The 16,235-nt window shown below is 37.3% G+C and overlaps 1 protein-coding gene across 3 annotated transcripts in view; it reads left to right on the top strand.

Annotated features, from left to right (window-relative positions):
- The first annotated feature begins 227 nt into the window (after positions 1 to 227).
- Positions 228 to 16,235, top strand: part of ranbp10 (RAN binding protein 10) — a 30,133-nt gene continuing 14,125 nt past the window's right edge. The window contains exons 1-3 of one of the 3 annotated variants that reach the window (XM_082182525.1): positions 228 to 650; positions 9,978 to 10,089; positions 11,492 to 11,544. In XM_082182525.1, the coding sequence (XP_082038651.1) occupies positions 452 to 650; positions 9,978 to 10,089; positions 11,492 to 11,544 (364 nt within the window). In that variant the 5' untranslated portion in view covers positions 228 to 451. The remainder of the gene's footprint in view (positions 651 to 9,977; positions 10,090 to 11,491; positions 11,545 to 16,235) is intronic. The other 2 variants (XM_082182524.1, XM_082182526.1) reach the window with 2 other exon arrangements.

Below are 16,235 nucleotides of genomic sequence, written 5' to 3' on the forward strand. Positions count from 1 at the left end.
TGTTACATAAATAGCTGAGAGTGACAGAATTTTATACCTGAGTCTAGTAGTGTAATGAATTTATCACCACACATTTGAATAAATGACCAACCACCGAGACACTGATTCGAGATTGTTTAATTTCGACATGGTTTACTTTCATAAAAATCAAGTAGCCATATACATAAAAACTACAAATCCTAGCCTGCGTTTTACAGCCCCAGTTGAATTAGGTATGGGTCATGTAGTTGACGGCACTTCCCTCATGTCAGCCGCGTGCACTGCGCAGGCTTTGTGTTCGACTACAGTACCCACACGTCACTGTCGAGCGAGCGGCTGTTATCCGGGGACATCTCTCTCTCCCCGCTGCTGTGTGTGTGTGTGTTTCTCCTTAGTCTAGCGCTGTCTCCTTTTTAGCGGATTGGCACAACAGGGTAGGATTACTAGAAGGAATACAAAAACATAAGCAAAAATGGCAGAGCTTGGAGCGGGGAGCCTGCTAACAGGAGATCCTGCTTTTAATTATCAAGAGCATGAGCTAAGCGAGCGTTTGAAGCGGCTGTACCCGGCCGTGAATGAGGAAGAGACCCCCTTACCCCGATCTTGGAGCCCCAAGGATAAGTACAGCTACATCGGGCTCTCACAGAATAATCTGCGGGTGCATTACAAAGGTATACAGATGTGACACACGCTGAACTGTCAACCCATAGGCCTTGACAATCCCGTCTGGGTTCGCTGCACTCGAGTATATGCATTCTCCCCCGATCTAGTTTGAGCTGTGTTTTTCCGTCCCCTTCTGCTTTGTTGTATAGTAGGAAAGAGGAATGTCTAAATGGGTTGACATTTAGCAAACCGTCATGTCAGAATTCGGCTAGCGAGAGTAGCTTGGGGCATAAGCACGACTGGAGAGTCTAGCTTTTTGGACACCTAACTTACCTTTTACCCATTGCCATGTCAACAACATCAAGTGTTATTGGTTTGCCAAGCTTATGGTTTGAACTCCCTTTCGGTGAATTAGTCGATGCTGGGGCTAGCTAGCCACGGCAGGGCAATAAGGGCAGCTAAGCAGCTACAATGAATCGCAAATGCTTGTTTAGTTTACTCCGCATTGCATAAGTGTATTTGTTATCCGCTATCGGGTGATTTATATAAGGACGCGCGGCGCGTTCACAACGAAACAAATAGCTGAAAATGTTATGTTGTTGTTGTTGTGCTTATCCGATATATCTGACTCACGAACATGTGCGCATTTGTATTGACGAACAATATCGAATTGATTCGAATCGTTCGAATTCGCCATTATAATGAATTCGAATTCCACAACACTAGCTGTTTAAACTGTTGTGGCTTTTCGACTGACCCAGTCGCCTCAGGGGGGACTGTGAATTTACCCAGTGCAGATGTAATTTTTTGTTTAACAACTGTTTACATGCTTCTAGTAAATATATAATAAAGCAGTCTATTTTGAGAACTATCAGTCTGTTTAACTATTAGTCTATTTAAAGCGCAATCTATGGGCTTTCAATGGTTTTGGCAAGCTGTTTTAAAAATATTCTTTCAGGCCAAGTAGTATCTATTTTTGTTGAACCTATCATTTGATTACTGCTGTATAATCCTACAGTAACTGCTCTCAATTTCACTAGTTAGACATTAGACATACATTAAACAAGTCGTCATTCCAGTAGTGACTAATATCTATTCAGTTAGTCCCTAGAACTTATTATTTATTAGGCCTAGTATTTCTTTGCCTTTAGTCACTGTCCCAATAGTGCCAAGTAACTTGCATTGTTGCTGTTAACAAATTGCACATTTTTGCCATTGAATTCAATGGGAATTTGTAGTTTACATATCAACTAGCCCTATTCATTTCAAACTGGAGTTGTATCAAGTCAAGTCACCTTCATTTATATTGCGCTTTTAACAATATGGACTGTTTCAAAGCAGCTTTACAGTGATAATAGGAAATTAAAGCAACAGAGATTGTTTTGGCTTTACAGCAGCTCTAGAATAAAGTTATTGTCCAGCTAAAGTTAGTTTTGATTGATTCACTTCCGTTGCAAAGATCATTAATTGTTAACTTAGGGGCCGCTTACACAACACCGTTCTAACAGAAAACACTTAACGCGCTCCAGCCCGCTCATTCGCACAGCAACAGTGCCTTTTAGTCGTCAGAGACGTTTCCTCCGAGGAGACAAGGGAGGCAGTGCCTCAAAAAATTGGATGAGAAAATAACCAATATTACAAAAATAAAACAATGCAACAAATATTACAAAATGTGACACTAAAGTAACAGTGTTCAACAGTGAAACCAGCGGGAAAAGTTATAGCGGGAGGCAATGCTTCCCCTGAGTCCATTGACTTTTAACAGACCCCCAAAGCATACAGTGGGTTTTGTGAGGGGTAATTGAGAATGATCGGGGGAAAGTCTCATGAGAGGAGGCAATCATTAGATATTATTGGTCATGGTTGGAAATGATTAGTTCGTGGGATAAATCCTGCCTTTTGTTTTCGTGCACGTTCACGAATTGATCTGAATTAACAAAATGATGGCGTTAATGGGAAGACTAATTAAATAACTTGGCCACATAGATATCACCACTTTATGTCATGCCAAAATCAAACTCAAAATGGCCTGAAAACATGATGAATGTGTTTTGTTTTAGTGAGCAATCAGCTTGTTGAATTTAAAGGTACATCATGTCTGTGACAGTGTTTACCAACCTTGATGACTGATAAAAAATAAGTTGACTATTAAAAAGAACAGCGGAACATCAGTTCACTAATAAAATATATTGTTTAAATTGTTACTGCAGTTAGGCTAGTTATTATTTTAGAATAAACGTAAAAATTGGTTTTAATAAAAAGAACATTAATTATATTGTATAGGCTAGTTAATGAATACAAAATAGAATTGTATTTGTTTTTTTGTTTTTACCTTTGTTTTGTTTATTCAATCAGGAAAATGTGTCAACATAAAGAGTAACTGGGACATGAATTTACATTTGGTTTATAAAAATAAAAAAAGCGTCAGGACTTTGCCTCCTCTTTTGAGAACACCACTGCATGCCATTGCTGTATGTAGTAATTGTTGCTGGTGTACAGTTTACTAGTAATAATTTTTGTTATCTACTTTTATTACTTATTCTTTAGTTAGTTTAGTTATACCAATATAGTTGCTAGTATACTTTTTTTCCCTAATGCTAACTTAATAGACACATCCATTTACTAAACACAAGTGTGTATTACAAATACTTTTGCTAGTGTAAACTTGCTAGTATGATTTTTAAATCACAATAAAGTAGCTAGCTTGACTTGCCATTTAATTTGACATTTAAAAATCAGTTTAAAACAATGATATTCAGTGATGTCTTAATAACAATGAGCTCTTTTGTTGTAGCATCTATGTGAATTATTAGGTTTGTAAAAGGCTGTATTGTGTTGTCAGTTGTCTGACAGATTACTGAAATGTTACCAACATGTACCCTGGTTATTTTTAGTTTAGGCACAAATGCTGTTATAATGCACCTAATTCTGATTATAATGTTGTGTGTCTGTGGGCCTGTTGTCCAATACTTCACTTGAAGGTCACTTTTGTGTAGACTATAGCTGTTCATTTTCTTACATAATGTGTGTTCCATTTGACAGCTGTCATACAGACAGTATATCTGTGTTAATGCCCAGGTCCAGGGGGAAGTTTATCCTTAAAGTTTAGTTCATCCCCTTTGACCCAGCAATGAACAACACTGCATTATTTTGGTAATGTACACTGCTTTGTGTCTGTGGAAAATTGTACCTCATTGGCCACTATCCTCTTTCAGGCTATGGGTATGTTTACCACTTCATATGGTGGCTGATGTTTGCCAAGTATTTGGTTTTTAAGAGTCATATGATATTGATACACTGATATTGATGTCCTTCCTTTTTGTTAAGGATCTTTGTGTTTTTTTTTTGTTCTGTCAGCCTGACTGTTTAGTCAGTTTATCCTCAAAGCAGGATTGCCTTGATTAGATTAGGATAAAAAAAAGGCTTGTTTCTATAATCTGTTTTTTAAAGAGCCATTATATACATCTTGTAGCAATGTATTTAAATATATATTTAAACCAGCTCCGCTTAATAGATAATTTAACCTGCAGTCTATTAACCTTCAGCGCTATTTTGGCCAGTGTACCAGATTCTGTTTCTGTAGACTGAACTTTAGGTAATATCTTTGAATCATGTTCTCATCAAGTAAAGACAATAGATATGTGCTGTCAAATATTTTGATGAAAATCTATGCAATTTTGTGCTTTTATATGATATAAAATTATGTGGCTCTTCATCTTTATTTAGGATGCATGTAAAAAAATTAATAAAAAAAAATCAGTCTGTGCATGATGAAACACGTGGAAAAGACATGAGAGGTACATTCTCTATCTTTGTTTGCAATGTGGACCTCATTTTACACATCGTCACACTGACAAGGACATGAGCCCCCATTACCCAGATGCAGATTTTGCTGTGTCTGTGCAAGATTTAGGCAAGATGAATAGATAGAAATATAACTTAAGCCTAGATTGTTTCCGTGTGGTTCGGTGGACTGCTATCCATTTCCTGTGTGCATGCTGTTGAACTCTGTTTCCTTTAAGCTCATTGTAATGTTTGCCTATAGAGGGGTTTTGCCTGTCTGAGGAGCCAATCATGCATGTTTAGTCGGTGCGGTGACATCATCAGATTGTGTTCGTTTCCCCCTAGTGTCTCTGTGAAGCTGTGAAACCCTGTTTGCTAACACTAGCACAACACTCCCAATCTTCTCTCCCTGTGTCTTTGTTCTCTCATATTGTAGTTTTGTTTTTTTGCCTGCTTAGCTGATGTTATTATGGATGCCAGCTGTAGCCTTGTGCAGCTCCCACATTTCCCTTAGATGTTTTGTCAGAGAGCTTTACCAGATAGCAGTGTAATTCTGTGATGCTGATTGATTTTTTTATATGAGAGTATATAAGTATGTCATTCAACCAACCATTAATTTACTTCTTTTTTTCTTAGTCATAGTTTTCTTAGTCATACTTCACTCCGTATCAAAAATAATAATAATATTTTGTGTAAAGATTTTTTTTTTGTTGCATTCTGCCTTTCCTCCCATCATGAGTTTCAAGTAAAGGAAATTATAATCATCCTAGTCTCAGCCTCAGACGTCACGGCCTCAGACTGCTGGCTGAATGTCTGATGCGTTAGACACACAAAATGAGAAATACTTTGGGAGTTTCGTAGTCATCTGATTAGTTGGTTTGGATTTCCAGGAGACGTGTCTTGCGTTCATTAACGGTCTGCCTGGAAACAAAGACGTTGTGATGCCAAACCCCCTCATGGAAGAAGCTGTCGTGTTTACAACTGTGACAATGAGCGCTTATCGGGGTCAACTAAACACTGGATTTTCAAAAGTGTGTAAAGTTCGCGGCACCATTGTTGCAGTAAACTTGCACAGCGTTCTTAAATTAATCATTTATTTGATGCATGTTGGTCTGTTATCGTATAGGGACATCGACATTTTCATGGCCCTAAACATGACGCAGAACAAAACGAACTGTGATTGGTTGATTTACATGTCGGTCAGACGTCCTCTTGGGTGGTCTTTTTCATGACTATTTAAAGTTGCGATGAAACGGACAGAGCAAGAGATGTTTTCTTCCATATTTGAATAAATGATTTTGTGGAAAAAAATCAAAAATGTAAAACTTGATTCAATTGATTGTTGATTGGATGGAGCCACATCGGCTGAATGTGAGCTTGCAGTTGATTGTAAGACAGGGTGAGTTTAAGCGGACAAAATGTTTGGAGAATTTCAGCGTACGTCACCAGAGAAGATTGGTGAATTTTCATTTCATGCTAACTTTAAGCACATATTCCCTCAAATTATCATTACTGTAAAGTATAGGGGTGTAACGATACCCTCATGTCACGATTCGATACATATCGCGATACTCAACTCACGATATGATATTAATGCAATACTCCAAGACATATGGTAAAAGGTTTAGAAAAAATGTACTGTTGATTAAAATGGTAAATTTGGTATTTCATTGAGTGTGTAAATGAATAGTCTTGGACTTGGTGCTGAAACCCAAAGCACAGGACAATAGAGACACCAGAATAACAATATTCATGATTCTGAAGCTGAAAATACAGAATTATTTTAGACGAATATGCTTTCACTGTCACTGACTAGATATATTTAAAATAATGTAGGACACTTTTACTGGTAACATCAGACATTTGGCATTATCAGGACCCACAAATAATCCCCCATTGCATTATTATACATTATATTCAACATTATATATAGTAGTTTAATGTAGTACTGACACTAAAACTCTGAAAACTTGAATTTTTTCTCACACAGTAATTTTCATTTTGGGTGAACTATATAGACAATACATATTGTCACTATCCACGATACATATTTTTGTATTGCGATATATTGTGACACGATATATTGTTACACCCCTAGTAAAGTAAGAATGGCCCTGTTTACACCTGGTATTAATATGCATTTTGGTCGATTGGATCACTGATTTGACCGGATTGCTTTTGTAGTGTAAACGTTAATGTGGTCGAATGTGTTCGAACAGCCACAAAAGACCGCCTACTCTCCGCCAAATGGGATTTAAACTTTGTTAGCTGAAGATCCAAGTTTGGTTTGAACTTGAAGATGAAAAATGTACCAAGCACAATGTTCTCTCACCATTCCTGGTTTCTAACACACACTCACAGCGTTCAGTGTGGTCTTGCGGCTATCAGAACAGAAATGAAAACTGCTGCTCTCCATATGTTTTTCTGTCATCTCCGGTCGCGTTCATATGTAAATTGCTTGAGCTTATTCCGTCCATTAGATTGAACGATCTGAAAAAGCCCAAACATTTATCCACCCATAGACCCTCCCGTCTATGAAATCAGGACAGAAGTGGTTAAAATTGATGAATTATACACCAGGTGTAAACAGGAATGTGTGTCTCTCTCATCTACTTGTGTTACGATCCACCAAAATGCATCTTAATACCAGGTGTATTAATGTAATGCAGTAATGAAATGTTCTGTTAAATTGGCATGAATTGAATCCGATTCAACAAATACTACAATTGTGCATAGCCTACTGTACTCAACATAATTACAGACATCCCACCCTGCAAAAACAAATTTCTGGGAGATGGTACCCCCCACCCCCAGCACCACAAATGAATACAGGACGTTGCATTATATTATATTGCATCATATTCATTTTTACTTGTAAGCCGCGTAAGCCTGGTTCATTCAACAGTATTAAGTAGAATAAGTGTGAGATCATGCATGTAAACTCTCACAGTTTTTGTGGGATACACCCTTGTGTCAAGACTGGAAATGAGTTGGTTATGTGTCCTAAAGGTGTTAACAAATTATTGGCTCATCCCCATTACAAAAATAAGAGAAAAGTGAGGCATGTTGAAAGCAGCTAGCGCAGATGCAGAACATACAATAAAAAAATGATATGTCCTACACTGGATTAGAGCAGCGCTTTAAGATGCACCAGACCTATGATTATGCACTGCAGAGGAGGACTCTGTATGAAAGCTGTTTGTGTTTTGTGCATTAAACATGTTTGGCAGAGAAATAGAGGGAGGGACAGACAGACAAGCAGCTAAAGAAGGAGAGAATCACCCAAGGTCCTCTCGCTGTTCTGTGCTCCCAGAATGGTGTGGTCATGGCATGATGTATAAATAGATTGAGCGTGTGAGCAGGGGGCGGGCAGGAGCGTGCACACGTATGTGCATTTGTAGTGTGTGTGTGTTGAAAGAGAGAGTCAGGGATTTGCACATACAGGGTCTTCTGCCTTTACTCTGGTTGTGTGAGCCACGAATATAAATAGATTTTGTGTGTTCTTGATTATGAATGCTTGTCTGGGTTTGGCAGACAAACCTATTGTGGCTTGATAGCAGAACTTGGGATGCTAAAAATAAGTGATTCATATTATTACAGTTATCAGATGGTGATGATGAAGCATAAATGAATACTTAGTACATCATTTTTTACACACTGGTGCTTCAAACTACCACATACAGTAGCAATGGTGACATGGTGTTCTGGAATCAAACTGCAGATGTGGGTTAAGTTACAGGTCTGGGGCACATAAACACAAAGATACGTCCATATACGTTCACACGGAGAAGTTCAACATGAGACTCTTGAAGTGCAGTGAGGTTTGAGTAAATGATTGGCTCAGGAGGCAAGCCTGGCCTCGCAGAATCTAATACTGAGTGTCTGTTAATGCTGGCAGGTGTTAGCAACCTGCAGGAAAATGGATTAGGAGATTGGAGCACATTGCTATGGTACATGGAGGCTTAGACGGCAATGACACTCACTTCTCACAATTGAAATGAGCAGAAATGTTGAAGTCAGAGTGTATTACATGTTAACTTAAAAGACTACATGAAATGCCATTCATAATCAGTTTTGTTCCCATAATTTGACCTTTTGAGTGAAACATGATGAGAGTTGATTTAGGCTATGCATCAGAAATAACTTGGTCTTATGAAAACGGGCTTACCCAATCAGAATTGACCAGTGCAGTTTGCAGTTCAAGGGGAGGAGCTCAAAGTAGAGGAGGAAAGTCGTTTCAGTGTGTTAAAGGTATAGCGGAGGATCTTTCCAAATTTTAGATAAGACCCGCCCTCTCCACTTTTTGAAAAGTTTGATTGATTCACCAGAATGATTGACAATTAGGAGGACCAATAGTTTAGACTACCCACCAGGAAGTAAAACATCCTCCGCTATACCTTTAAGTTGTAACATTTTGACAAAAGATTAAAAACATTTCCTTTTGAATTAATTACTGATTAATTACATCAAGACTTAAGTCTTTTAAGGTAAACTGTGTAATTTTTTTCATGTTGACTTTTTTTAATTTCTACTAATTTTTAAAGGTGCATTGTTTCATTTCTGGACCACCAACAGCACCAAAAGAGAAATAATTATTCCCTCTAAATAGGTTTTCCAAACACACTCCATCTACAAATAAACTGTTGGTGGGGAATGTGTTCACAAACAGGTAGTCCCACCACAAACTTATGCCATTGGTTGAGCCAAAAGTTGACATGTTGGACCATTCAAACAAACATAGCAATGTTTTATTGCCACACTGTTTGCACTCTTTGGGAATACAACCTCAGCTTAATTATAGATGTCTCTGCACATCAAATTGGGATAGGAGAGTATTTTAACATTTGAAAATAATTAGTTACCCAAATCACCCAAACCATTCTGTCATTATTTTCTCACCCTCATATCATTCCCCAGCCAACATTTCATGGTGGGGCCAATGTACGCACAATATGGGATTGAGTATGGGCCCACGGGTTCCATGTCTGCCCTATCTAAATTAGTCCCATACTTGGGCTAATTAGGTTCCATGTCGGCCCTATATGAATTAGCACCAGTATCTAATTCAGATAGGACGACATGGAACCCATGAACAAAGCAAACCCATTTAGGGCCCATACAATGGTTTATTTAAATACCTTAAGCGCATTGGCTATTGTGCCTACATTAGACCCACTATGAAAATTAGTTTGATTTTCCTTCTTTGAACCACAAAAGAAGATATTTTGGTTTTGGTGACCAATGTCTTTCGCTGAGACAATTCTCAAAATATGTTCTTTTAATGTTCCACAGAAGAAAGAATGTTATACAGTGATTGTCTGGAGAACTGCGAAAATGACAGCTGGAATGAAGCTCTGTATTTCGTTTTAGATTCACCTTTGCCCTATTGGATGTGTTTCTTATGGGCTGTTGGCATGAGATATATTCATGCATTTGAAAACAACTGGAGAGTGTCTGTTGTCGTCAACCATCGTGACCTATCCCTAACTGGAAACCCTTGTCCCCTCAAAAACTTTTTTGAACTTTGTTGTTATTTATGTGGACAGTCATCTATATCAGAGGGTGTGTTTGGTCAGTGACTCATTTCCCTCAATGTTTCCGTCTTGCTTTAGGCCACGGAAAAAACCACAAGGATGCAGCGTCTGTTCGGGCCACCCATCCCATTCCCGCTGCTTGTGGCATCTACTACTTTGAGGTGAAGATCGTAAGCAAAGGAAGAGATGGGTAAGTGCAAATAGCTTCTGGTTGAAGGCATTTGTATATAGTGTTGTTACAAGATACAAGATTTGTTTATAATTTGGAAAGATGCATCACGGGAAGCAATCTGAAGAGAAGAGGTATCAGATCTGTTTTACATGTAGTGGGGTTCAAAAGTTTGAGTGTACATTGAAAATCTTAGGACTCTGAAAAAAATGAAAACAAAGACAATTTTACCTTACGTATAAGGTAAAATTAATCAGTAATATTTAATATTCAGCACTATTTCTAGATCGCCTTGTAAATTTGTGGCACTGATCATGTGACTCTTTGTACAGATGTTCAGTTGTTATTTTCTTCCACTGAAGCCCAAGATCCACTTTAGATCATTCTCAAATCATTATGAAGAACATGATCATCAGGTTTTACTCAAACTTATGGTTGCTCATTAAAGCAAAATTATGAACCAAATACTAAGATATTCTGAAATGAATGAAAAGGTGTTTTCACAGTCTCAGAATGATAATTGCTCTGAAACCATGTGTCATGCTTGAGTCAGTAGTTGGTGTTTGTCATGCCTTCGGTTTGAGGATATCATTGTCCAAAAATAAATGGAAAAGGGTTCCACCCTTTCCTGTGACCACTTTGCAATGTGATTACTAAATATATTCCAGCAGGATTGCTCCTGTTCTACTAGGTCATCTAACTGCAGCTTACAGGTTGTGACTAAAAAGTGTCAAGTCATTCCTTAGTCACTGTGATCCCAGGCTGTGGAACTTTCTCCCAGACTCACTTAGCACTTTTTAATATATACCACATCTAACTTCCTACTTGTTCAGCCCTTGTGAGAAGGGGCTCTTCAGTCTAATCACCATTAATTTTATTATATTATTTACAATATTATTTTATTATTCGATATTATTTAGATGCTTGATTCTTCTTGTATTTATTTTTAAAGTATGGTCACATCTACTGTTATTCAGCAAATTTCATAAGCGAAATCCAGCCATTTTGCAACAGGTTCAGGTTGGTCATGTATTCACCACGTTGACCAACAGAAAGCTTTTTGTTTCGAATGTGACTTCTGTTAGAGATGTGCTTATACATGCTACACTATTGACAATAGACAATGGACCTTTTCTTTTCCTTAAATGCAATGTAAGTCGCTTTACATAAATGCATCTTCTACTAAATGTATAAATGCCAATTCTATTTTCCTGTATCTCGTTTATTTATGCAGGGCAAATATTTCTGACCTTTTTTGTTTAATTCTAGACCTTTAAAATGAACCCAGTCACTAAACCCAGTTGAATAGTAACTTTATCAGGAGCATAATATATGGTTTAAATACAGTTTCAGAGATTATCAGTGACAGTGTCCTAATTTTTTCGTAAAGCTAACATTTGTCCTCTCTCATTGGTGTTTCCAGGTACATGGGAATTGGACTGTCTGCCCAGGGGGTAAACATGAACAGACTGCCTGGTGAGTGTTTGTGCGTGTATGTACACTAAAGGGATGATGTGCTCACCATGGGTATCTCATTGTCACGTTATGAGATTTTATTTCACGATAAAGATATACATCACATCATCATTATCTCATTTCCGTTATTAAAAATAAGAAAAAAGAAGCAAGTTACAAACAACTGGACAAATACAATATAGCAAAAATATGAATTAACCAAATTAAGTTTTTCAGGTATAATAGGTTTATTTAACATGTAGTTAGAATTAGTACAGAAATTTTATAATAGAATGTAAAAAATTTAATATTGCATAGTCTTCACTGTATGAATTAAATTTAAATGTATTCTTATTAAAGCTAAAAATAAGTTATTCAGTCAAGAAGAGTAAGTTATTTTCTCTTTTGTTTGATTCACATTAATGAGCAGCGGGTAGGTTTATTAGGCTGCTGTCACTTTAAGACCAAACACACGGATCTTTATACTGATACACATCCGGTTTACACCCAACTGTTTACTTTCACTTGAGACTTAACCGGCTGTGTTTACATGAATACTCCTCAAGATGGGAATTTTGACATAATTGCGTTTGTGTTCGACCATTCAAGCGCAATAAGACTTGAAAGAGAACTGAATTTTCGATTGCGTGCGATTACGCTGTGCGTCAGTCAGTTCTTTTTCACTGCTTATGTGCTTAATAACACATTTTAACACTGAGCACTTCCCAAATTCACGATTTCCTTCTGAGAGAGGCCGCTTTCTGTGCATGCACTTTGCCAGGGTGTCAGTCAGCACGAACACTGAGTTCATTTTCAAGATATTTTGCTCTTATAACTCTTTTTAACATCAAGCACGCTCTTTATATCCTCATTCATGTATTTCATCACTCTGAAGTGTCGATAGTGCTATATATTTACATACCGCGATATAAACGATAAAGCAAAATCTCTAATGATAGACATTTTATACCGTGGTAACTATATGTATTGTCATACCGCCCAGCCTTGACCGTGGGTCATGGTGAACTGTAGGTAACTGAAGAATGGGTGAGTCAGCCCATTTTTGTAGCTTTAAAAAACAGACAACTTTTGTAGTTAAGAAAATTGCTTTATGTAGATATACATACTGAAATAAAAAATGTATTGGTCATAACCTATTTTAATTCTGGCAGAATATTGGAGAGAGAAAAGTTGTGAGGGACTTGATTTCATCCATCGAAATGGTTGGATTGTGTGAAGTGGGTGTTACATACCGGAATGGGACCATGCGATTGGATGAGAGGGATTCGTTGAGCCAAAAAATAAAGTTGTTTGTGAGGAAGAGCTTTGAAGATTAAAAGACAAGTTATTGCATTTTGATAAAGATTATGAACAGATTTTTTTTTTTTCTATGCACTAGCGTGCACTGTTCATGAAAAGGCCAGTGCTGACATTATGATTCACTTTTGAGTTTGGTCTTGTAGCTTAAGATCATTTGTCGTCTTCTTTTTTTTTTTTTTTTTACACTTTTTTAATATCCTTTAGTCAATCAGACTGTAATTCAGGCCATGAACATGCCTCAGCATGCCCTGAAAAACATTAGCTGTCAGAATGACCTTGCAAATGCAGAGAATCCAGGGTTTTTCTTTCTGTACTCCTCAATCTCAGGAAATAACTTTGTAATGTGTTTTTCCTCATGAGTCCTCAAAGGGAAGGAGAGGAGACCTAGATCTCATTATTGGTTTTCCTCAATGGATTTTACCTGGCATACAGAATGTTCTGAGATCACAAAGCCTTGTCATAATTATTCATAGCTAAAAGCTAAAATTAATCAGAGAAAATCTTTTCATTCTGACAGAGCATCCATTCACACGGCAGAGGACATCAAGCTGCTACTGGACTAGTTTTAAATTACTAACTGCAGTGAAAAAAGACACCATAACCAAACAAAATCCAGTTTGATGGAAAAATACAAATGAAACGTGCATTATCATAATGCAGAATGTTAAAAAGGAAATGTGACTGAATACCCTAGTATGTGGAACATACTCCTCTACACAATATTTGGAATTTGAAAAATATGTAGGCTGCTTTATCCTATCATTTTGTACAAGCATATGATTTGATAACGTCAAGTTAACTGATTAAATTGAAATGTAATTAGTAGTAGGACTGGTTCAAATTAAATCAAAATTTGCTGCTAAATTAAAGACCTAATTGAGCAGGTGGAGTAAATAAGTTTTAGCTTCAGTTAAGCTGACACTAATGAAGATATAATATGTAAGTAGACTATAATGAATTAAGCAATACATTTAGGAGTGTGAAGCACATCGTGCTGTAGAAACATAACAGTACATATTAATGTACTTCTAATATGCTGATTTGGGACTCAAGTAACATTTCTTATTATTGTCAAAGTTAAAAAACGGTTGTGCTGCTAAATGTTTTCTGTGGAAACCATAATACAATTATTCAAAATTCTTTTATATATAGAAAGATCAAAACTTTTGAACAATGGTGTAGATTGTATAAGAAAAAAGGTCTGTATTTTGGGCACAGTTGGGTTAATGTCACCCTCCTGTGATCCCTCTGACCAATCAAGTGACTTTGTCAATTGCTTGTTATCTTCTCCACTGTGCCTGATGCCTTTGAAATGCTTTGGAGCAATCTAGCCAATTCGGCATGTGCGTGCTGACTGCAAATTGTGTGTTCATTGACCTCTGTGCTCTCTGCTTAAACCACTCTTTGTCAGAGCGCTTTGGAATATAGTGGAAATATAGACAAACGCATGTAGGGTGGCCAATGTATTTTCTAGTTAGTTTGGATTCTAAAGCCAACAGAAGGATATTATTTCTCTAGTTGTAGGTGATATATATATGAATGACACAAACAAATGTATACGAATGTTTAAATGTGATCAAATGTCTGTAAGTTATTTTTTATTCTAATATCTTTTATGCTCCCTTCTAATATATCTAATATTTCTATATTTTCTCTCTCTCTTTAGTTCACTTGGTTTTTGCAAATAACTAAACATCCCATGATTCCAAAACACTTTAATCAATTAAAGTCATGTGTGGTTTCCCATGAGAATGTATGGTGCATTGTATGTTTGCGTGTGTGGTTATGTGTGCGGTCTGAGCGTAATGGTTTTACACGCCCCCGCTGACCTCCGTGTCTCTGATCCCATACTGGAGTTCTGCCCATTTCATTAGCATGAAGGGAACACTGAGCTCTGCTTTAGGAGTAATATCCCAGCCTGCATTGCTCTGCAGATTAATCTAATACCACACAACAAGCCCCCATCAGCCACTGCCTTACTTCCTAATTTTTTCATTCTTTTTGCATCTGTCTGTCATTCACAGAATGCACTTGTTTACTCCATTTCACGTAGTGACTACAAATACAATTGCTTACGCAACACCATTTTTATCATGTACTAATCATAATGGTCTGCCGACACACGTACAAGTTTTGATTTAGTTCAGCCCAGTCAGTGAGGTAGACAGACTCCTCCTCTTGGTGGTTTGAGGCAGTGCGAGCCGAGGCTTACTGAATTGTTAAAATGGTCTTGTTAAATTTACACACAGGCTTGTCCAGCTGCCCCTCGAACGAGCTTTAGGGTGGACGAAGCCTTTAAAGGACAATTTTGTTGTTATATCCAGTTTTCTAGAACAACTGGGAAGATAACATCATCGGGCAGGAGGCAATAAGTGCATCAGTTCCTCAGAGGCAGGGGCTCAAATCTAAAAAAGGACCATCTGCCTATATATATATATATATATATATGAGGCCACCTAACAGCCTACATTTCACATAATAGGCCTGTAGATGGCACTTAGACTTAATTTAACCACCATGATATATTCATATTCAATGCCATACGTAAATAAGAGTTAATTGAACACTACCATTAATGCGAAACCACAGATCCAGATCGCTCCGCAAACGCAAATATTTGTCCATGCGGGCTGTAAAGATTAATACTTCTCTTTTTTCTATTTCACCTTTCTATGTCACCTTTGTTAAAAAACTGAAAACAGACTGTGGCTATGTAGTTTACAACCGATTTATGAAAAAGACTGAGATATTACCACTCCACTTCACATTGTCCAATTAAATTTTAGCTTGTTGTGCCACACCATATTTCGAGGTTGTATTATACATGAGAAAACGGGCGTCGATGGTTATTCACTTATGTAACATTTTTAAATATGTAATACGTGAATTTTTAATTGAATCTACTCATTAGCAATCACTGAGAGCCGTATATGGTCCGCGGTTCTCCATCACTTTTGTAAAAAGACTTTGTGGTTACAGTTATGCATATGCAACTACTGACATAAACTTGTATTTATTTTTTTTTACAGTGAGAGGAATAATTACAAGTAAATAGTGGGTAGCAAACAAGCAGTGTCAAAATGTCAGTCAAGTCCAAAGCAAGACACAATGCTTTGTCAACGACATCTCAAACCCCGTTCAGACTGTCGGACGGCAGATACGTTAAAATAAAAAGAACGTTTACGTCTTTTGAGCAATTCTTAAAGGACAAGTTCGGTATTTTACACTTAAAGCCCTGTTTACAGATCGTATCTGATGAAATAAAACGGTTAAGATTAAAATTTGGACACATGCTCCTGTCCCGAGAATTTTAGGTTTATTTCGCTTTTGTGGACCTATTTTGCCAAACGCGTCACACCCGTGATTCTTCCGTTGAGAGCTTGAATAATAGA

The sequence above is a fragment of the Leuciscus leuciscus genome (assembly GCF_965113295.1).
Source record: "Leuciscus leuciscus genome assembly, chromosome: 10".
NCBI lineage: Eukaryota > Metazoa > Chordata > Actinopteri > Cypriniformes > Leuciscidae > Leuciscus > Leuciscus leuciscus.